Source organism: Trichechus manatus, unplaced genomic scaffold, assembly GCF_000243295.1.
Source record: "Trichechus manatus latirostris isolate Lorelei unplaced genomic scaffold, TriManLat1.0 scaffold00021, whole genome shotgun sequence".
NCBI classification, from domain to species: domain Eukaryota; kingdom Metazoa; phylum Chordata; class Mammalia; order Sirenia; family Trichechidae; genus Trichechus; species Trichechus manatus.
This window is the reverse complement of record NW_004443957.1, coordinates 16,342,550-16,366,277: the sequence shown is the minus strand read 5'-3', so window position 1 is coordinate 16,366,277 and position 23,728 is coordinate 16,342,550. Positions and strand designations below refer to the sequence as shown.

Below are 23,728 nucleotides of genomic sequence, written 5' to 3'. Positions count from 1 at the left end.
TTCCAGCACTAAAATTACTAGGTTTACAAGTTTATCCAGTACCAACAAATTCCAGTTTTTCCATTAAATCATTCACGTAAATCAACATTCATTTCTTCATTTATCCATATGGATATAAATGTTTGAAACACTGAGAATAATAAAAATTTAGAAAGTCTTGAAATATTTCATAACTTTTCATGTCACAAACAAACTCAAAAGTCAACAACTTTAATTGGTCTTCTCTTTCTTCTAGTAATGAGTTTCCACAGATGTCAGTTTCTTAAGAAATCCAAACAAGGAGTAAAGTATTAAGAGTTTAAAAATGTGTACACATAATATTTTCAACAAAGGGATGACCAACACTTTCAATTAAAATGGAATCTAAAAGAAAACAGGACCATCATTATAATTTCTTCATGTTAAACAAGAGTAGAATGAGGCCAGCCAGCTAGAGACTCCTACAGTTAACTCAGCAGATGCCTCCCCAGTCCCTTCACCTTTGCTGAGTTGACCTTTTTACCGTGGAATGTGATGCACTTTCTCAAATACTGTCATTGTCATTCATTGTCCCAATAGACTACTGTTATGAGTAGGCATTTGTACTGCTGTTACATATGGATAAAGAAAATGAAGTTACAATTAAATAACTTGTCAGTGGTCCCACAGCAAAGAAGATTGAGGACAGACATCCAGTACAGGCCCTAACACACAGTAGAGCCTTTTCTCACTGCTTTTTCTCCTGCAAGAAATCTCTCTAAATCTAAATAATAAAGGGGTGGGGGAGAGAGAGGAGAGAGGTCCAAAAGAGTGTTCCTTCTCCTCTTTCAAAATGTAAACACTCCCAGAAGGAAGTCCGCCAACACCATTACCATTACCGGTTATGGCTTTTGCAGAAAGACTAGGGTCGGGATATAAAATAAGACTCTGAGAGGAGTGGAAAAGGCACCCTTGGGAAGACTAAGGGTTTGGGAAGAATTTTTAAGTTTACATTAACCCCAAAGCCCAAACCCACTGCCATGGAGTGGATTCCGACTCACAGCGACTGTACAGGACAGAGTAGAACTGCCCCATGGAGTTTCCCAGGCTGTAATCTTTACGGAAGCAGACTGCCACATCTTTCTCCCACCTAGCAACTGCAAGTGGTAGGTTCAGATCACCGTCATTTTGGTTAAGCAGCCAAGCGCTTAACCACTGCGTCACCAGGGCTCCTTAATTTTACCTTAAGTCACCCTAATTCGATGACCTTTGGTATCCTCTTTTGCTCTCTGGCATTACACTAGGACCACATTCACAAATAATGCAAAGAGCCATCACACCTTCAGCGGTGGCCTCCTTGGTATTTCAGATAGCTGAATCTTCGGTACAGCTCAACTCTTTAAATTTATAGAAACAAACTTTTAAACCCCATGACTTGGCCCACGGGCTCTCACATGAACGTTGCGTCCAGTCTTGGGGTCAGCGGCCCGTCTCCCCGCCTCTAACAGCTGTACCGTCTTGCCTGGAGCAGAGCGCAGCGCTCGAGCACGTTCCCGAGGACCGCCCCCGTCGCCGCCCCCGCCCCCTCCTCGCCGCCCCCGCCCCCTCCTCGCCGCCCGCTCGACAGTCTTATAGGCGCCCGGGCAGCCCCGTGCCTACCTTGCGTTCGCGCCGCCCGCAGCTCGGGGGATGGAGAAGAGGGCTCGGAGCTCCTCCAGCGAGGCCCACGGGAGAAGCGGCGGGTCCCTCCACAAGGAGAACAAGAGGAGGAAAGCAGAGAGGGGCCGCGGGAGCCGCGGGCGCAGCGATGCTCCGCCCGAGCGACGGGGCTCTGGGCGGGCGCGGAGCCCCGGGGAGCCCCGAGCGCCAGCCGCCACGGTGGTGGACGTGGATGAGGTCCGGGGCTCCGGCGAAGAGGGCACCGAGGTGGTGGCACTGCTGGAGAGCGAGCGGCCGGAGGAAGGTACAGTGGGCAGATCGGGAACCGGGGAGGCCTGACGCTTGGGTTTCCAGGAAATGAAAGGCTGAGTTAGGGATCCACTGACCACCCAGTGATGGGGACCAAAGTGCATCAAAAGAAATACAAGCTAAATACACTTGGCCTCAGCAGCCAGCCATGGGAGGAAGGTGGGAGGGAGTGTCGTCTGGATTAACGACCAGTCAACATAGCACAGAAACCATGCAGTTGGTTTTTGTGGCCAGAGAAGGACATATGGGCACCTAATTTAAGTAAAGACATGCATGAGCTGGCGGTCCTGGGCGACTATGTGGCTTATTTTCCTCGTCAATCTTACCTAGAAAAAGCATTTTAAATTTTCTATGGGATCGTCAGTCCTAAAAAGCAGAGGCAGCAGAGCCAAGTAGGAAAGAGCTTGGGCTCCAGACTGTCAGACCTGAGTTTAAACGTGAGCTCAGCCACTTGCTATTCCTGCGGTCACAGGCAAGGACCTTAACCATCTATGAAACGGGGATAATAACAGTAAGTACCTCAGAAGCTAGTTGTGAGGACAAAATGAAATAAGCACTTGGCTCAGGACCTGGAGCGAAGAACATGATCAATTATAGCAGAATCCTTGTGAGCTAAAAAAAAAAAGTGTTAAACCAAAGGAGGGGATCACAAGGAAAGGTATCTTTTTTGCTTCTGTAAGTGAAGCAACTCTTCCTGCCTCCAGTCCTTAGACCTTTTTATAATGGAGGGAAGAAAAATTATTTCACCTTAAGTAGTAGGATACAAACAAAAAAACAAAAACAAAACAAACACGTTGCCCTGGAGTCGATTGCAACTCATACTGACCCCATAGGACAGAGTAGAACTGCCCCATAGGGTTTCCAAGGAGCGTCTGGTGGATTAGAACTGCCAACCGTTTGGTTAGCAGCCAAACTCTTAACCACTACACCACCAGCATTTCTAGTAGTAGGACAGGGGATGTTAAAAGGGAAGTATATAAGGAATAGTGTGTTGTATTGCTTTCTGCTGGCTATTAAATTTTACTTAACATCTTCTGGTTATCAGCAATGCAGTATATGCTGGATCATTGAAAGCTACGATTTGAGAAAGATTCCTGCAGCTGGTGTGTAGTTAAAATAACCAGGTGTTGTGGAGTCCATTCCGAATCATGGCAATCCTGTGTATGGCTGATTTTTTGAAAGACTGACAGGCTTTTCTTCTGAGGCACCTCTGGGTGGACTCAAACCCCCAGCATTTTGGTTAGCAGCCAATGAGTTGCCTTTTCATCAGTCAGAAACTTCTAGTGATTAAATGGTTATTGGGCTCAAAACAAAACAAAACAAACCCATTGCCACTGAGTCAGTAATGCTACAGTAATGCTGAGGTTAAAGGGCTTCTAGTGCTGTGTGTCAGACCTTATCAGCTGAGGAGTCAAAGAAGGGAGCTCCTATTTATGGAGCACCTACTAGGTACCAGGCACACACTGGGAGCTTTACTGAGTTATTTAATTCCACACCAATCACTGAGGTAGATTTTATCATCTCCATATCTCAGATGAGGAAAATACTCTGAGAAATTAACTTGCCCAAGACCTAAAGCAGAGGAAGTGGAGAAGATATAATTCTAGAGCAAGACCATCTGACTGACAAGCCCACATGGTTCCCTTCTCTGGTGCCATCCCTGATTGCTGGCCACATCGCAAGCACTGCCACTAACTAGCTATGCCCTTGGGCAAGTAGCTTCATCTTTGTGGGCCTCAGTCTCTTTAACTACGAAGTACTCAAGGAGACCCTAAGCTGTGGGGAAGTCCCACTAAAGATCAAGTGGCTGGCCTCTGCAGAGCCCTTGTTGAGGAGGTTCTGTGGCTCCCAGAAGGAAGAGGAACAAGACACAGCAACACATCCCCTCTTCTTTCTCTCTTAGCACCTCACTCCCATAGCCAGGCTACTTAATAGCTACTACTTAAGAGATAGATAATTAAGGCCCTTGGGGAGAGACAAAAAGCTTCACCTTAGCCAGATGTTGGGTGCAGCTTGAGTCTACCAGAGCATGATTATTTGAGAATACCTATGTAATTGTATATCATACCTAAAGTCTCTTCCTGCCTTAACGTTTAATATTTCACTATTCATTTAAATGAAACAAATATGATATTTGAGTATCTTAGTCTAAGAAGATAATGTTTTGTGGGTAAAACTCCAGGTTAGGTTTAGGTATAAAAATTAGTTTTCTATTCACATGTCTAACCACTGTGTGAAGAAATTTGAGGCCTTTCTTACAGAATGGAATTTTGTCTGCATGTTCATTTCTTTCTTTTTATTTGCCATGGCTACGCTGGCAACTGAAATGTATTTATAAACTAATTAAAAATGGCAATGACAGTGTTAGTCATTTGCCTTTAAGGAAAAATATTATAAAAACTAACATGATGTTGCTAGAACAGCATTTCCTTAAGTAGGTTATTTGTCTTTATGAGAAATAAACAGTGGGTTCCGTGGAGAAAATATTGCATGGTCAAACGTTTGGGAAACACTAGGTTAAACAAAGTTAAGAATGATTCTTTATTGCAGTAATTCTCATAACTTCAATATGCTGATGTACATTGGGGAACTCCTGGAGTGGGATATGATACACAGTATTTCTCAAACTCATTTGCCCTGGGAACTCTTCCTTTGTGGAGCATCCTGTGCGATTAGTGTTCCATGGAACACCCGTTGAGAACTGTCATGCTACGGCATTTTGTGCTGGTGCAGCCTGGCCCTACACCAGAGCGTGATTATTTTAGAACACTTTACCTGTGGATTGCCCTCTTCAAGTGATCTGCACATCAGTTTGGTGATGACCTTTTCAGTTATTTTCATGAAAGTTAAATTTTAAGCCTACCAATTTGTTATCCTCTTCCTTTCTGTCTCTTAAAAATAGGCTTTTCAACATTTCCTAACCTTTAGTTAACTTCTAGTCCTCCGTGAGATTTTTAAACTGTCAAATAGTATCCCTTTGGCCAGTTTTCTAGTAGCTGGAGATTAAAATTCTTCAGATTTCCATAACTATTACATTGAAATCATTTTTCATCATCCAGTCCCTTCTTCCTTCCTCCATTAAACAAATATTTATTGAGCATGTACTATGTGTCAGGCACTATTCTAGGCCCTGGGGACACAATGCAAACAATACAAGCCCCCAGGGAGCTTGTGTTCTTGAGGTTGACTTTCCCTGCTACAGCTTCATTTATCACCCAAGCAACCTGGATGCTCAGCATCACTTTTTTACAGACACTAATGGGCTTATCAGATAGGTAAAGACTCTCTGGAGATCAACACCTTAACCCAAAAAAGGGTTCTAATGCAGTAATTCCAGACATTGAGGCAGATAGTGAATGAGAAAGTTATTTCAGGGAAGATGAGTTTCTGGACACAGCTGGTCCAAATCACTCCAAATAACAAAGCCTGACACGTAAAGCACAGCTCAGCACTTTTTCAGTATATACGTATGTCATGTCTTCCTTATCCCAGCCCTGTGAGATAGTGATCATCATCCTCATTGTATAGATGACGAAACAGAAGTTTGAATAGGTTATGTGCCTTGATTAAGGTCACCTGGACAGTAAATGATAGAGCCAGAACTGGAACCCAGATCTTGTACCCTAGATTCTGTGCTTGTTCCAGTGTATCCTGCTAGCTTTCCATGAACGTGTTCCACCTTCCATAGGCCCACAGACAACTCTGAGGCCCTAAACTCTTACTGCTCTGTTATCCCATTCTTTCTAATATTTCCAGCAAAGTCTCCAGGCTGCTCTGACCCCAGTACTTGCTGGACTAACAAGGGGTAGTCATTGGATATTGTAAAGTTCTAATATAATTATTCTTTTGCTTTCTTTTTTTTCTTTAAAGGTACCAAGTCCTCTGGTTTAGGGGCCTGTGAGTGGCTTCTTGTCATCACATCCCTGCTCTTCATCATCGTGACCTTCCCTTTTTCTGTCTGGTTCTGCATAAAGGTGAGATTCCTTGAGGACTCAGGAAGTCATTTCCTGATGCATCTCATTGACCACACCATGCCCACTCTCCCCTCTGTGTTTTCGTGTATGCTGTCTGCTCTGCATGGAATGCCCACACCACCCCACCCGCTTTCCAGGAGAGCTCTTGCCCCTTCAAGACCATGCTCAAATGCATTGGCCTATGAAACTTTTGTTGACTCCCCCATGACTGCCGTTCCCTTCCCTGTGCTTCTGTGTCACCTGGCTTTTACATTTGCTCTGGTGTTTAGTACATATATAATATTTGTTCACAGACTCTCTCTTCCATCAGAGTGAGAGCCCCTTGAGGGCAAGGGTTACATTTAGTTCATCTGCACCCTCTAATACAAAGATTGGCCCAGCATGGATCATGATGTCCACTCCTGACATTTTCCAGGAAACTTCTGAGGCAGCTTCTATAGACCATGAATGACAGTTATCTTTAGCCCAGGTGGTTACACATCCCTGTTCCTGAAGTGAATGAAGATATGTGTCAGTTTGGGAGACACAAGCCAAGACGGAATTAGAAGAGCCAGGAATTTATTGGGAGGTGTTGTCTGTGAAAGATTGAGAGAGGGAGCAGAGTAGACAGGGAAAGCCTTCAGACTGATGCAGGTTTGACACCTGTGAAATGAGAAAGAGAAAGAAGGATTGGATAGAAAGAGCCTCAGACTGGTGCAGCTTGGAGAAAGTGAAAGTCTCAGCCTGTGCAAAAGGGAACTCCAGAGCAAAGTTCCCTAATAGAGGAGTCCCAGGATAGTCAGCAACGGCCAGGGCCCTAGTCCTCCTGCCTTTCTCAGTCACTGGCTGGAGCTCCTGGGAAGAACATGTCTTTGAATGAAACACTATGATGGATACAGCTGGGGCTATTGCTGACTCTGCTCTTCACGGCAGGCTCTTCTTTTTCTTCATGTGTATGTGTGTGTTAATAGTAGCTTTATTGAGATATAATTCATTCAGTGATTTTTAGTATATTCACAGAGTTGTGCAACCATTTCTACAATAAATTTAGAACATTTTCATCACCTCAAAAAGAAATCTTTTGCCCACTAGCATTCACTCCTCATCTCCCCCTTCCTTTAACCCCTGGCAACCACTAATCTCCTTTCTGTCTCTGTGGATTTGCCTATTCTGGATATTTCATATAAATGGAATCACACAATATGTGGCCTTTTATGACTAGCTCTTTTCACTTAGCGTAATGTTTTCAAGGTTCATCTATGTCAGGGCATGTATCAGTACCTCATTACTTTTTATGACTGAATGATATTATATAGTATTTATTCATTTTGTTTATTCATTCATCTGTTGATGGACACTTGAGTTGTGTCTGGTTTTTGGCTGTTAGGAATAATGCTGTTATGAACATTCATGTACAAGTTTTTGGGTAGACATATGTTTTCATTTTTCTTAGTTATATACCTAGGAGTAAAATTTTTGAATCATATGGTAACTCTATGTGTAACCTTTTGAGGAAATGCCAGAATGTTTTCCAAAGGGGCTGCTCCATTTTTCATTTCCACCAGAAGTGTATGAGAGCTCCAATTTCTTTTCATCTTCACCAACACTTCTTATTAGCTATGTTTTTCAGCATAGCCATCCTCCCAAAAAACCAAACCTGTTGCCTTCGAGTCAATTCCGACTCATAGCGACCCTACAGGACAGAATAGAACTGCCCCATAGGGTTTCCAAGGAGTGGCTGGTGGATTCCAACTGCTAACATTTTGGTTAACAGCCGAGCCCTTAACCACTGTACCACCAGGCCTCCTTCCTAGTGAGTGGGAAATGGTATCTCATTGTGGTTTTGATTTGCTAATGGTGTTGAACATCTTTTTAGGTGCCTATTGACCATTTGTATATCTTCTTTGGAGAAATTTCTATTAAGATCCTTTGACCATTTTTTAATTGGATTACTTATCTTTTTAATATTGATATAAAGCTTTTTATATATTCTGGATACCAATCCCTTATGAGACTTATGATTTTCAAATATTTTCTCTGATTCTGTGGGTTGCCTTTTTACTTTCTTGATGGTGTTTACTGAAACACAAAAGTTCTTAGTTTTGATGAAGTCCCGTTTATCTATTTTTCCTTTTGTCGCTTGTTTTTTGGTGTTGTATCTGAGAAGGTTTTGCCTAATGCAACATCACGGAATTTACTGCTGTATTTCCTTCTAAGAGCTTTATAGTTTTAGCTCTAACATTTAGGTCTATTAATGATTTATATGTATAGTATGAGAAAGGGATCTAATTTGATTCTTTTGCATGTGGATATTCTATTGCTTTTGCACCATTTGTTGAAAATTATCCTTTGCCCATTGAATTATCTTTGCACCCTTGTTGAAAATCAATCAACCATAAATATAGGATTTATTTCTGGATTTTCAATTCTGTTCCATCGATCCATATGCCTGTCCTTATACCAGCACGACATAGTCTTGATTGCTGTAGCTTTGTAGTAAGTTTGGAAATGGATAAGTTGGAGTGCTTCTACTTTGTTCATATTTTTCAAGATTGTTTTGGCTACTCTGGGTCCCTTGAATTGCCAGATGAATTTTAGAATTAGCTTGTCCGTTTCTGGAAAGAAGTCAGCTGGGATTTTGATAGGGATTCTATTGAATGTGTAGATCAATTTGGAGTGTACTGCCTTAATCGAACCCTGGTGGTGCAGTGGTTAAGAGCTCGGCTGCTAACCAAAAAGGTCGGCAGTTTGAATCCACCAGCTGCTCCTTGGAAACCCTATGGGGCAGTTCTACCCTGTCTTATTAGGGTCACTATGAGTTGGAGTTGACTCGACGGCAACAGGTTTTGTTTTGTTTTTTTGCCATCTTGACAATGAACATGGGATATATTTCCATTTATATTGGTCTTTAATTTCTTTCAGTGAGTTGTAGTTTTCAGAGTATAAATTTTACTCTTCTTTTTTTAAATTTTTTTAACAAATGTTTTATTCTTTTTGATGCTATTGTAAACAGAATTGTTTTCTTAATTTCACTTTTGTATTGTTCATTACTAGTGTATAGAAATACAATAGATTTTTTTAAGTTTTTTTTTTTTAAATACAATAGACTTTTTATACTAATCTTGTACCCTGCAACCTTGCTGAACTTGTTTTTTAGTTCAAATAGTTTCTAAGTGGATTCCTTAGTTTTTTGTATGTACATGATCATTCCATCTGCAAATATAGTTTTCTTTGTTGCTTTCCAGTCTGGTTGCTTTTTATTTATTCTTCTGGCCTCATTGCCCTGACTAGAACTTCCAGCACAATGATGAATAGGAGTGGTGAGAGCAGACATCCTTCCTTGCCTTGTTCCTGATCTTTAGGGGAAAGCATTCAGTCATTCAGCATTAATTATGTGAATTTTTAGTACATGCCCTTTATTAGGTTGAGGATGTTCCTTTCTAGTCCTACATTGGTGAGTGTTTTTATTATGAAAGGCTGCTGGATTTTGTCAAATGCCTTTTCTGCATATATTGACATGATATTGTGACTTTTTTTACCTTTATTTTATTGATAATGGTGTATTATGTCAATTGATTTTTTGGATGTTAAGCCAACCTTGTATTCCTGGAGTAAATCCTTCTTGGTCATAATCCTTTTTTTTTTTTTTTTTTTGTTACTGGATTAAGTTTGCTAGTATTTTGTTTAGGATATATGAGTCTGAATCCATAAGAGATATTGGTCTTTAGTTTTTCTTTTCTTATAATGTCTTTGTCTGGTTTTGGCATCAGAGTAGTATTGGCCTTATAAACTGAGTTGAGAAATCTTTCCTCTTTTATTTTTTGGAAGAATTGGTATTATTTCTTCTTTAAATATTTGGTAGAATTGACCAGTGAAGTCATCTGGTCCTTTTCTTTGTAGAAAGTTTTAAAATTACTAATTCAATCTTTTACTTGTTATAGATATTTTTAGTTTTTCTTTTTCTTCTTGAGTCAGTTTTGGTAATTTGTACCTTTCTAGAAGTTCATCCATTTCATCTAAGTTATCTAATTTTTTGACATATTGTTGTTCATAGTATTCTCTTATAATTTATTCTATTTCTGTAAGGTCAGTAGTGATGTCACTTCTTTCATTCCTGATTTTGATAATTTGAGTTTTCTCTCTTCTTTTGGTCAATCTGCCTGAACATTTTTCAATTTTGTTGATGTTTTCAAAGAACTAACTTTTAGTTCTTTTTGATTTTCTATTCTCGATTTCATTTATTTGAACTCTAATCTTTACTATTTCCTTCCTTCTGTTCAATTTAAGTTTAGTGTGCTCTTTTTTATCCAGTGTCTTAAAGTGAAAGTTTAAGTTATTGATTTGAGATCATTCTTCTTTTCCCTTGTAGGTATTTACAGCTATAAATTTTCCTCTAAGCACCACTTTAGTTGTATCTCATAACTTTTGATATTTTGTGTTTCTATTTTAATTCACCTTAAAGTTTTTTTCTCATTTCCCTTATTATTTCTTCTTTGACTCACTGGTTACTTTAGAGTGTGTTGTTTAATTTCCACATATTTATTCATTTCCCAAATTTTCCTCTGTCATTTCTAATTTCATTTCACTGTGGTCAGAGGACATACTTTGTATGATTTCCATCCTTTTAACTTTACTGAGGTTTGACTTAGCATATGGTCTGTCTGGAGGATGTTTCACATATGTTTGAGAAGAATTTGTATTCTGCTGTTGTTCATGGAGTTTTGTGTAAATGTTAAGTCTAGTTGGCTTATAGTGTTTTTCAAGTCTTTTGTATCTTGTTGATACTCTGCATAGTTGCTATCTATTAATGAAAGTGGGGCATTGCAGTCTCTAATTCTTTCCCCAGCTTTTGCTCTCAGATTTTGGTGTATTTCTTGTTCTCCCCAACTGTAATGTATTGCCACAGGTGGCAGCAGCTTGTTCATTTTCCTTTCAATATTTTCAAGGAACACCCTCTACTTAGCCACATTTGTGCCCTGAGAGAATTTCGAGCTCGGTGAAACAAAGGCAAGCACCTTGAGTCAGTCCTCCAGAGAACCTCCACACAGGTCAAAACAGACAAACACAATTCCTTGGGAACAGAGTCTGCTCTGCTCTCTCTGGAACTGGGTACTCACCCTGGGATTGCAGGCTGCCATATTCAAGACCACGCCATGCAAGGGAGGGTGCTGGCACAAGGCTAAGTAAAAATACCACAAAGCTCTCCTACCATGTTTAAATCTTCTTTTTATTGATTTAGTGCTCTCTTCGTTGTTGTGAAGCTTTGACTATTTTTCAGAGTTCTGACAAAGTTCACTCTGACAGTTTTTATTTATTTATTTTTGGTATTTCTATGGAGGGATGGACCCTTGGTTCTCCCTACTCTATCATTTTCACTAATGTCACTCTCTAAGTGTAGCTTTAGAACCTTAAGTAGTAACAGAAATTTTTTCTTGGTTCTCAAAGCAAAAGATTTCTGATGCCTAGGATCATTCTCATGGCAAGGCCTTTTGAAGACTTTATTTCATTCTGAGAGTGATTTGAAAGTCTTACATTTCCCTTTAGGTTGTACAGGAGTATGAGAGAGTGATTATATTCCGACTAGGACATCTGCTACCTGGAAGAGCCAAAGGCCCTGGTAAGAAACAACTTTTTTATCCCCATAGACTTACCAGTTTCATTATTCCATGCATGTATTTGTAATATGGATCTCAGATTACATGAACTAACTTGATTCATGAGATCTGCTTTTTTCTTTTCTTTTTTTTAATTGTAGTGAAAATATATACACCAAAACATTTGCCAAAACAACAACTCCACATTTATAATTCAGTGACATTGATTACACTTTTCATGTTGTGCTACCATTATTGCTATCCTTTTCCAAAATAGCCCACCACCATTAATATAAACTCAATGCCCCCCAAACAAAAACTCCCCTTTCCTTCTCCATTCCACCAGTGGTAATCATTAATAATCTTTGGTTTCTACATATTTGCTCACGTAAGTGAGATCATACAGTATTTGTCCTTTTGTGACTGACTTATTTCACTCAGCATAATGTTTTTAAGCTTCATCCATGTTGTGGTATGTATCAGGACTTCATTGCTATTTATAGCTGCATAATATTCCATTGTATGTATATACCACATGAGATCTGCACTTTTGAATCTTTTCTTATAACATAGGTTATTAGCAAATTCTTCAGAGAGTATTACTGCCAGGTCACAGGTGGCCAAGACAGAGGGTGGGTGTGGAGAGGTCACATGCTGGGGCCAGGCTGGTTGGAGTTGCAAGTAGGCCAGGGACTAGTTTGAGAAATTGTATATGGTCAGACTCCTGTGGATTCTCAGACAAAGATGAGCTAGTTCAGAATCCAGGGTACAGGCCAAACTATGGGTGATGGGCAGAGTTCAGCATCCAGGTAGCAAACTGGGATTCACTTAATGAAATTTAAGTGTCTCAAACACTGTGCTAACTACCAGGGATGTGAAGATGGACGAATGAGACATGGTCTCTGGTCTCTGTGACCTTAAAATCTGCAGGAGTTGGTGTTCAGAAGTCCAAGCTGATTATGAGCTTCAGACAGAGGTACGGCTAGTCTGAAAAGTCTAGTAGGTAGTTGAAGTTTGGAAATCCAAGCCAGGCAGGAAGGCACGAGAAAGACCCAATTCCAAATGTGCCTAAATCTGAGTTCCAAGTCAAACCTATAGAAACAGGTAGAGAATGGAAGCCAGAGCAGGAGATATAAATCAGAGTTTGAGGATTCAAAACCAACAGATGGGTCCACACAGAAGTTGAACCAGACCCAATAGGACAGGGACTGTCTGGCTCTGGCCTGGTTTTCAGCAGCCTTCTGGATTGGTGCCGAGAAGGGCTAGTAGCTGGGCTGTTCCTCAGAGAGAGCCTGGGCTCTGTGAGGTGGTGTGGTTCCAACGAAGCTTTGGTTCTTCCCAGAAGCCCACAGAGTTCAGTGGGCTCTCAGAAAATCTCAATAAATCAATCTACAAACATTTTTTGCACATTGACCCTGTACATTATGATGGGTGGGTGAAGACTAACTAGCCAGTCAGAATGTTGGTATTATGATATTGCCATTTGATTATCTTTGGGTCTCATAGTTTTAAAAAATATGCCATGGTGTTTGCTGACTCTAAAGTTTGTTACCTGAATACAGTAGTGATTCAACAATATTACAGAGTGCCTAAAAGGCACTAAATCAGGTACTGAAGCTAACAATAGTGCATAAGACACTCTACCTAGGGAGCTTAGATCTAGTGAAGGAGACAAGATATGTAACTTGAGATCTGGAGGAGTCAGCTGTGTGCCTAAGATGACCCCAGTTTGCTGGGGATAATCCTGTTTACACCTGTTGTCCCAGAGTAAGCTGTAACTCTCAAAAGTGTCCCAGATTGAACAACAAATTACAGGCAGTCCCTGAGTTATGAACATCTGACTTATGTACAACCCATAGTTACGAACCAACCCCCGTAAAGCCTATTAGATTAAAAATTCGAGGTATATACAATGGTTCATAATAACAAACAGGTGATACTTTGCAACATGCATCAAAACATTATTATTATTACTGAATTATTATGTTGAAGATGTTGTCTTAGGCTGGGTTCTGTAGAGAAGCAAAACCAGTGAAGCATAAAGTAGAGGGTCAGCGAAAAAGAGGAAGACCCTCAGAGATGGATTGACACAGTGGCTGCAACAACGGCCTCAAGCATAACAACAATTGTGAGGATGACGCAGGACCAGGCAGTGTTTCATTCTGTTATACATAGGATCGCTACAAGTCGGAACTGACTCGATGACATCTAACAACAATGTGTATGTGTGTGTGTGTATATATATATACACATATATATACATAGAACCAGAGAGAGATTTATATCAAGGAAATGGCTCATGCGGTTGTACAGGCTGGAAAGTCATAAGTCCATGGGTCAGGTGTCAGGCTGGAGGCTTCTCCTGACCTACGTAGCTGCAGGGGCTGACAAATCCAAGATCAGCAGGTAAGACAGCAGGCTGCTGGCTGAAGTACCAAGAATTAGAGAACAGATGATGATGAGGCAGATGCAGGATCCAGAGCAAGCAAAAGCCAGTGGGCTTTGCCAGAAAATCCATTTATATCAGAAGCAGGCCATACCCCCAAGGAAACTCCCTTTCAACTGATTGGCTGCTCATAGCAGATCTCATCATGGAGAGGATTAGATTATATCATATCTCATCATGGAGGTGATTACATCATTACATAACTGCCAAACTGCATCTTAACTGCCAAGCCACTAAGAATCATGGCCTAGCCAAGCTGACATACAACCTTAACCATCACAGATGTTTTTGTATATTTGGAAGTGTTTCTTTAATGTTTTTTATGCATAGAAAGGTACACTATATACTATATACTAAGAAAAACATTTGACTTACGTTAGATATGAACTGTACCTAAGTGTTCTGAGTTACATACAAATTCGACTTAAAGACAGACTTAGGACGGAACTCATTTGCAATCCAGGGACTGCCTGTATATGGTAACCTTGGCTACAACAAACACACTCTGGGAGTGGAGGTGGGATTGCCAATGGTCTGTGTGTAGTTTGAGGCTAAGAAAAACAATGTAATTATCAACTTGTTGCTGAAAATGTCAACTCCAGAAAGTCTCCATGATAAACATTCACCTGTCATTGCCCCCCATCCCCTCGTCTAGGCCTTTTCTTCTTTCTGCCCTGCCTGGATACATACCACAAGGTTGACCTTCGTCTCCAAACCTTGGAGATACCCTTTCATGAGGTAAGCCAAATGGTGGATTTTTCTTTCTCTACATTTCCTAATACCTGTTGATTTTTGAAGCCTAGCCAACAGCTCTGGCCCAGGGCAAAATAACTATTTATGCTCAAAAGTAGATACGAAAAGTATAGATAACATTTGGAGATTTTTCTATCAGTGATTAGATTTATGAGCCTTTCCTAAGTTGTCTCCCATTTTTATTGAGAGGTTCTTTCACATTCTTTCTTTTGGTTAATAGAAATGTAAATAGAAACTATATAAAATTATAGGCTTATTTTAGAATATAAAATTAAAAAGAAGAAATAAAACTTACCCTTAATCATACTACCCAAAAACAGCTGTTGATATTTTGGAGTGTTTCCTTTTGGATTTTTCTGTGTACATGGTTATTTTTACAAATGGGTGTATACATATCATACCATACATACTATTTTGTAACATGCCTTTTTTACTGAACAACCTATTGTGATCATCTTTTCATATATTAGCTATGCTTCTACTCCATTATTTTAAATGGCCACATAGCATTTCATCATGTGGATGTATGATAATTTACTTAATTCCCTATTGTTAAGATTGTTTCTAGTTTCTAATTATAATAAACAATAACTGTGAATAACATCCTTGTAACTAAATCTTTGTAAATCCTTAAAATATTTTCTTTTGATAAATGTTTAAAAATGGAAATATTGAGAGCATGAATCTTTTTAGGGCTTTCTATGTGTGTTGCTAAACAGCTCTCTAGTGTATGCTCCAGTGAGCAGTAAGTTAGAGTGATTGTTTCCCAGAATATGCTTCTCTTTTAGCAGATTTTTATTGTTGTTGTTGGCATCAGTTTAAAAAAGACCTGGTATACAAGGCAAGGTCATGGAAGCTTCATGGATACATCCATACTCCCTGAGGGACTAAATTACTGGGCTGAGAGCTGGGTTTCATGGTCTCAGGGGATATCTAGCTCAACTGGCATAACATAGTTTATAAAGAAAATGTTCTACCTCCTACTTTGGTGAGTAGCGTCTGGTGTCTTAAAAGCTTGTGAGCAGCCATCTAAGATAGTCCACTGGTCCCACCCCATCTAGAGCAAGGGAGAATGAAGAAAACCAAAGATACAAGGGAAAGATTAGTCCAAAGGATTAATAGACCACAACTACTACAGCTTCCACGCGACTGAGTCCAGCACAACTAGATGGTACCCAGCTACTACCACCGACTGTTCTGACAGTGATCACAATAGAGGGTCCCAGACAGAGCTGGAGAAAAATGTAGAACAAAATTCTAACTCACAAAAAAAGACAAGACTTACTGGCCTGACAGAGACTGGAGAAACCCCAAGAGTATGGCCTCTGGACACCCTTTTAACCCAGTACTGAAGTCACTCCTGAGGCTCACCCTTCAGCCAAAGATTGTTGTTGTTATTAGGTGCTATCGTGTTGTTTCCAATTCATAGTGACCCTATGTACAACAGAATGAAACACTGCCTGGTCCTTTGCCATCCTCACAATTGTTGTTATGCTTGAGCCCATTGTTGCAGCTTCTGCGTCAGTCTATCTTGTTGAGGGTCTTCCTCTTTTTCACTGACCCTCTACTTTACCAAGCGTGATATCCTTCTCCAGGGACCGATCCCCCATGATAACATTTCCAAAGTATGTGAGTCATAGTCTTGCCATCCTTGCTTCTAAGGAGCCAAAAGTTAGACAGGCCTATAAATCAAAACAAGACTAAATGGGCACACCAGCCCAGGGGTAAGAATTAGAAGGCAGGAAGGGGCAGGAAAGCTGGCAATGGGGACCCCAAGTTTGAGAGGGGGAGAGTGTTGACACGTCGTGGGGTTGGCAACCAATGTCACAAAACAATATGTGTATTAATTGTTAAATGAGAAACTAATTTGCCCTGTCAACCTTCATCTAAAGCACAATAAAAGGAGGGAAAAAAAGACCTGGTATAGAGTCAACTGAATTTTTTCATACAACAAGTTTTTTCCTGATTTTTCTTTTATAAAAGGATCTGCAACAGGATTCCTTTAAATTTTAAGTTCTTTAGTATAGTTAATAAAAGCTCCATGCTTTAAAAAAATGTGTACTTTGAATAAAGGGTGGGCCAATTGCTCTTTCTTTTTTCTTTGCTTGCTATATAATCTTACTGTGAGAAAATTCCCTTTGAATATGTTTAGCTCCTCTATCTTCACATGCCCTCATGACCAGGCAACGTTTCGTTCTGTTGTACATAGGGTCGCTATGAGTTGGAACAGACTCGATAGTACCTAACAACAAGGACAACAACATCCTCACATGGGAAAGGAGCCCAAGAACCAGGCCTGTCATCTAAACTTTTTTTCTGCCTAGGTTGTGACCAAAGACATGTTTATAATGGAGATAGATGCCATTTGCTACTACCGAATGGAAAACGCCTCTCTCCTGCTAAGCAGTCTTGCTCATGTGTCCAAAGTTGTCCAATTCCTTGTGCAGACCACCATGAAACGTCTCCTAGCACATCGATCCCTCACTGAAATTCTTCTAGAGAGAAAAAGCATTGCCCAAGATATAAAGGTACTTAGATTTGAAGTAGAATATGTCAAAATACCTCCTTTTCTTTTATTCATTTGTTCACTGGCCATTTATTGAATCTTCCATCTGCCAGGCATTCACTGTTAAAGGTGTCTTCCTTTAAGGGGAAGCTTATAGCTAGGTAAGGGGAGATAGACTTGTCAGCAAACAGCAGTGTTAAAGGGGCTCTGATAGGAGCTAATAACAGAGAACATGGGGGTACAACATAAAGCAGTGTGGTGAACTCCATAGATCATCGGGAGAGAAAAGCACTGTAGCATTAATTAATAATAAATAAAACTTATGTTGCTAGTGGTTAACAGTATCTCTAAACATTTTACAAACTACCTATGTACTAATAAGTGCCCAACCAAATCTGGGTGGTTGTCAAAGTGACCCTGAGTCAATCATAGTCACCAGTCTGGCCCTGGTCAGTCACTCACTGCCACAGTGTTTGTTCTGAAGCCTACTCCAGGGATTTTAGATTCATCGTAAGCACACACATAGCCCAGAGTGTTGGGAGTGGGAGTCGACAGGGGTGGTGGGGCTGAACAGGAGAGGTTGGTGGTGTACAAAGACAGTAAGACATGGTTTGTGGGAGCTTTCTTTCGGGAAGGATAGTGTGTGAAAAGTTAAAGAATGATTAGTTTCAAATAACATGTTCAGATAAAAAGAGGTAAGATGTCACAACCCTTTCATGATTAGTGACCGAATCAATTGTCTAGGTTCAATTGATCTGGAATTAGCGGAGGAAACAAGTAAGAACTGCCTCACAAGCAGCCTCACTAGCCCACAGGCAGCAAGCTCAGCACTGCACCCATGGCCAGGGTAAGAGTCTGCTCCTTATCCAGACAAGGTCGTAAAAGGTATTAGAAGAGAGATGAGAACAAAGCAGGGTTCTGGACAACTGGCCAGTCAAATGGTATTACCACCAGGGATGTAACCTGTCATTGAAGCTATGGGGAGACCCTGGTCCAGAGTTGAGTGAGGAGGTTATGAGTCATGTCTAACTGAAAAGAGGATCCCAAATGAGGGACTCTAAGAAATCAAAGGCATTGAGAATAATTGTGCCTCATGGAGCCTGAACAGTTCCCAAACTGAGAAAATGAAGTATCCAAATATTTGAGACTTCCCCCAACTTGTTACTGGTAAACCTGGGATTAGCATCCTAGTGGAAAAGAGACGAAATCAGGAAAAAAAACAACAACAAAAAACATAAGCTGGAAAAGAAAAGAAGTTAGAAGAGGGAGTTGCTGCTCTGGAATATCTCTTATGTGTACTCCACACTGCCCCCATCCTCCCCCTTGTTCGTCCCTTCCCATGAAAGGATAAGGCCTAGACTCCTGAGCAGGACATGCAAGCTTTCCCTTGTGACAATGAATTATAATTTAGGTATTTATACATTTGTCTTCCCAGATTATGAACCCTGCAATAGCAGGTGTCATATTTTATTTATCACTTGTCCTCAGCACCTGGCCCAGGGCTTCTCACACTAAGCACATAATGTTTTGTGGATAAAGAATAAATGCTCAACTGTCCTAGCCTCACCTCTTGCCACTCACCCTCACTGCCAATGAATCTTCTACTCCAGACTACTTAGCGTTTCTCCAGCATTCGGCACTTCTTTGCTTCTGTGCCTCTCCTTACGCTGTTTCCTCTGTATGGAATACTTCCCTTTTCTCCACCGGCAAATCTTACGGGTTCTTTAAGATGCTACCTCCTCTGTGACATCTTTATGAACATTCCGTCCTCTCACCAACCCCCAGATTAGTCAGTCCTTTCTCAGGGTTCTCAGTGCACTAAGCTTACTATTTATCTAGCCACTAAGAAATGGTCAGAAAATAAGTTAAAAAGGAAGCTCAGAACCCACAGTTCATTTTCTTCCCCTCCTGTTTCCAAATTCAATCATGAAGGGTGGGAAGGACTGGAAGAACAGAAAATCTGATGCTACCTAACAATAAGGAAGTGAAAGGACCCTATAAATGAAAAACTGCCCTCCCGTTGCCATTTGTAGGAGAGGCTAGAGACTCTGGTTCTCTAATAAGTGCATTTAAAAGAGACTTAACAAATACACCATCCATATTACCTGTATTACCTTCTCATTGCTGTTCTCACAAATTATCACACACTTGGTGGCTGAAAACAACACAAATTAGTCTCTGATAATTTTGGAGATCAGAAGTCCAAAATCAGTTTCTTCGGGCTCAAGTCAAAGTGTCAGCAGGGCTGATTTCTTCAGAGAAGAGAATCCACTTCCTTGCCTTTTTCAGCTTCTAGTGGCTGCCTGTATTCCTTGGCTTGTGCCCCCTTCTTCCATCTTCAAAGCTCATCACTTCTATCTCTGCTTCTGTCATCACATTGCCTTCTTCTCTTCTGTAGTCAAATCTCCCTTTGACTCTGTCTTATAAGGACACTTGTGATTACATTCCGGGCCCACCTGGAATATCCACAATAATCTCCGCATCTCAAGATCCATTAATTCAATCACATCTGCCAAGTTACTTTGACCATTTAAGGTAACATTCACAGGTTCCAGGGATTAGGACATGGATATCTTTGAGTACCAACTCTTTGCAAGGCACTGTGAAGTTAAACATAACAAAACCTGGGAGTAATGTCCTTTCAACAGAAGTATGTTTTCTTAGAATATAACAATGGCCATCAGTGCACAGGGATATATTACTCCCTCCTGGAGGTGCTCACTGACGTCTGAACTCTTTTTTCTGCAGGTTGCCTTGGATTCAGTTACCTGTATTTGGGGAATCAAAGTGGAGAGAACAGAAATGTGGGTAGGAAATTAACCAAGAAGAAAAACGTGATAAGGGGAAGTATTTTGGTTGAATTTAAAATAATTTTTATTTTAACAATTATTTTTATTGAATGAGTACAATACCCACATCAGTAAAAATTTGGAAAAAAGAGAAGAAAATTACCTAATATCTTATAGCCATAATATAACCACTGTTAACATTACTTTCATGATTTTCTCTGAATGCATTAAAAAAGCTTTTTTATTGAGATAAAATTCACATAACATAAAATTCACTATTTTCATCATTTTAAAGTATACAACTCAGTGGTTTTTAGTTGTGCCACCATCTCTACAATCAACTTTAGAACATTTTTAATCACCTTAAAAAGAAACCCTGTACCCATTAAACAGTCACTCCTCATTCTTCCCTATCCAAAGCCCCTGGCAACCACTAATCTATTTTCTGTCTCTCTGGAGTTGCCTATTCTGGACATTTCATATAAATGGAATCACACAATATGTGGCCTTTTGTGTCTGGCTTCTGTCACATAGCATAATGTTTCCAGGGTTCCTCCATGTTGTAGCATGTATCAGTACTTCATTCCTTTTTATGGCTTGAATAATATTTGACTGCATGGATATACCACATTTTGTTAATCTGTTCATCAGTTGATGTACATTTGGGTTGTTTCCAGTTTGGGGCTATTATGAATAATGCTGCTATGAACATTCATGTAGAAGTTCTTGTGTGGACAGATGTTTTCAGTTTTCTTGTGCATATACCTAGGAGTGGGATTGCTGGATCATATGGTAACTTTAACTTTTTGAGGAACTGCCAAACTGTTTTTCCATGGATGCGTTGTTCATGGTTATACAGGCTATAAATACAAGTTTGTATCTGTATGCAATACATTAAGTATTGTTTCTATTTGGTCACTTCTACCCTTTTCAAAATCAATTCTTCACTTCTATAAACTTAGATGAGTTCCTGTTATGCTATTATTAATAGTATAGCTCTTCAGAGCTGTTTTGTCATTATTTAAATTTAATAGTTGGTATTTAGCTTTAACTTTAACTGGGAAAAATCATCACAACCCATCAACACAAAATTTGTTGTGCTTGTGAGGAGAGAACCACAGCTCTGGGTAGCTCTATGTAATACAAATTGGCATTTGAGGCACCTACCCTTGAGATGCTCTTCTCTGTGTACCTTCTACCTTAGAGGTCTAGGAATGGCACACTCTGTTAAATCAGAATTTGCTACTCATCATGAAACACCAGCAGAGAGGTTTGCAAGTCTGTATGAAAGCACTGGCTACTAAAAACCACTATATGCCTGTGTTCTTCCTTTTTCAGTAAGGATGTGAGGCTGCCAGCTGGGCTTCAGCACTCACTGGCTGTGGAAGCAGAAGCTCAAAGACAGGCTAAAGTGCGGGTGAGCCAGCACTGAGCACTCAGTTCTCCCACCGACACGGCTCTTTGAGGAGACAGAGGATCCATATGAAGTCCTGCTCATGGGAACACGTCCCCTTTGCTTCCTTACTTCTGTTCAGCCAGCCAGCTGAAAAAATTCTGGCTTGTGCCCCCACTAGTCTACTAAAATTGCTCTCTTAAAGTTTGTTGATAGCTTCCTAATTGACTAATGCATAGACATCTTTTCATGTTACACCCCCTCTTTAAAGCAGTGGATAACAGTGACCACCTCTGTCTTCTTTACTTTCTCTCCTTACAGACATACTGTGCTCTTCGTTCTTCTTCTCTCACTTGGGTGTTTTCCCTAGGTAATCATCTCTAGACTGATGACACCCAGACCTATATCCCTAGCTCTTAGCAACCTCTGGAAGGACAACCATGATTAGGGCTCCAACGTCCTCCTCCAAGGCCAGGGTCAAGAGAAGAATGTGTTACCCATAGTCTCTATTCAGGCATGCCAGTAAGAAAGATCTGGCTGTGAACATCAGCTGAGGTTTGAGGTATGGGTAAGGTGGAGTGTGGCAAAGAGGGAAGAAAGGAATGAAGGGGAGGCAGATTTCTCTCCAAGAACAGAGTAGGTGAAGAAACAACCCCTAGCCACATAAGGAGGGTCTATAACTTTGGGTCATTGAAAGGGGAACGGGAGGAGGGAGGAGAGGAAGGTGGTCCTCTGGGCGGAGTTACTTCTAGACTTTTGAGCCTAGTCCCTATTGCCCACTTAAAGGTGGCATTTGGGTGATGAGCTTGACGCTCTCTCTTCTGAAATGCTTATCCATGCATTTTGCTCAAGCTGGTAGACACTCTTTCACAATTCTATGCCTTTGCCTGAAATTCTGGCTGACCTTTTTCTATATGGCAGACAAAATTAATAACATGCATAGCACTTGATTTATACTTGTCAGGATCCTTAACAAAATCTGCCTTAAAGTATGACTAATAGTATAATCTCTCTCCCTCGATTGAAATCCTTGAGAAAAAAGATTGGGTCTGTTCTTCTTGTACCTCTTGTGCTTAACAGTGCTGCATACTAGATGCTTAGTGTTTGTTTGTTGAGTCACACTAAATAGTGATTAAAAGCTTGATGGAACAAAGGAGAAAAATCTTTTTTTTTTTTTTTTTTCATATCTGTTCTCTAGATGATCGCTGCAGAAGGGGAGAAGGCTGCCTCAGAATCCCTGAGGATGGCAGCTGAGATTCTATCAGGCACCCCAGCTGCTGTTCAGCTTCGATACCTCCATACCCTTCAGTCTTTGTCCACAGAGAAACCTTCCACTGTGGTTTTACCGCTGCCATTTGACCTGCTAAATTGCCTGAGTTCTCCCAGCAGTAGAACTCAAGGAAGCATCCCCCTTCCAAATCCTTCAAAACCTGTTGAGCCACTGAATCCTAAAAAGAAAGACTCTCCCATGTTATAGGGAAGGCCTAAGGACTGTCAAAGGGCCTTTCATATAAAAGCCACATCACTGAGTAAGGCACTCTGTCCTCACTTCCTGCCCTTTCTTTGGTTACCATGTGGAATACCGTATGGGAGTCACAATGCAGGAACACATGAGAAGAGAGTGAAATGATGTAATGACAGAAAAGCCATATAATAAGTTTAGGTGGAGTATCTATGGGAAAGATCCTTAGCCAGAATTCTATTTTGGAAAGAATTTTGAGTCTGCATATTTTTACAGGTATGAGTTGTGTGTAAAAATGTTCATGGCTAAACTAACAGATTTGACTTCTGAAGAAGCAGCTCAATTGTCCTTTTCCCTGTTGGCCCCCTGGCCCCCTTGGCAAGGTCTTTGCTGCTCCCAGGGTCCTTTCTACATGCCCCTATCCTGTGTTTGTCACACTCTATTGTAATCATGTACTTAAGATGCAGGCTTCTCTCCAGATATATTATGAACTCCTCAAAGGCAAGCCTTAGTCCCCTCCCCCCACACATCTCACTAAACCTTTTATGCCCCCCCACCATAATCCTCACACTTTCATTAACCCTGATACCTGCACCACAGTGACACTTCGGTGTTGCTGAGTGAATGGAAGAAAACACATGTACTCTGGTTGGAAGTAAAATTTAACACCTAATTAAAGAATTTAAAAAGAATTCTTCATATGGAGTCTACTTTTTTTTAAATAGAAAAATAAAAAGCCAAAAATTTTTTTACCTGATATAGGTTTTTTAAAATTTAAGGAGAATGACTATAACTGCAGGGTGGAGAGTAATGCATTCTCAGTATAGATTTTACCAGTTTGCTCTTTCCTTCAAAAGGTGGTAGCGTTATATGAACTATACGTGATCTGAAGGATTCTTTTTTTGC

At 40.5% G+C, this 23,728-nt stretch overlaps 1 protein-coding gene across 2 annotated transcripts; it reads left to right on the top strand.

Annotated features, from left to right (window-relative positions):
• Window positions 1-1,630: 1,630 nt before the first annotated feature.
• NPHS2 (NPHS2 stomatin family member, podocin) lies at window positions 1,631-23,084 on the top strand. Of its 2 annotated transcripts, XM_004372869.1 has the most exons (8): window positions 1,631-1,921; window positions 5,797-5,900; window positions 11,424-11,496; window positions 14,575-14,657; window positions 16,997-17,200; window positions 19,927-19,982; window positions 21,306-21,384; window positions 22,559-23,084. In XM_004372869.1, exons 1-8 carry the CDS (start codon window positions 1,648-1,650, stop codon window positions 22,835-22,837), a joined length of 1,152 nt encoding a protein of 383 aa, XP_004372926.1. In that variant the 5' UTR covers window positions 1,631-1,647; the 3' UTR covers window positions 22,838-23,084. The 2 variants fall into 2 exon arrangements, with proteins under 2 accessions (XP_004372926.1, XP_004372927.1); XM_004372870.1 differs by lacking the exon at window positions 16,997-17,200 and having other exon boundaries at window positions 1,635-1,921.
• Window positions 23,085-23,728: the final 644 nt, after the last annotated feature.

Bases quoted from the DNA above. Each gene is read 5' to 3' on its own strand.
- NPHS2 (XM_004372869.1), top strand. From the start codon at position 1,648: ATGGAGAAGAGGGCTCGGAGCTCCTCCAGCGAGGCCCACGGGAGAAGC. The intron at 5,901-11,423 runs GTGAGATTCCTT...ATTTCCCTTTAG, and splicing joins CTGTCTGGTTCTGCATAAAG to GTTGTACAGGAGTATGAGAG. The intron at 14,658-16,996 runs GTAAGCCAAATG...TTTTCTGCCTAG, and splicing joins TGGAGATACCCTTTCATGAG to GTTGTGACCAAAGACATGTT.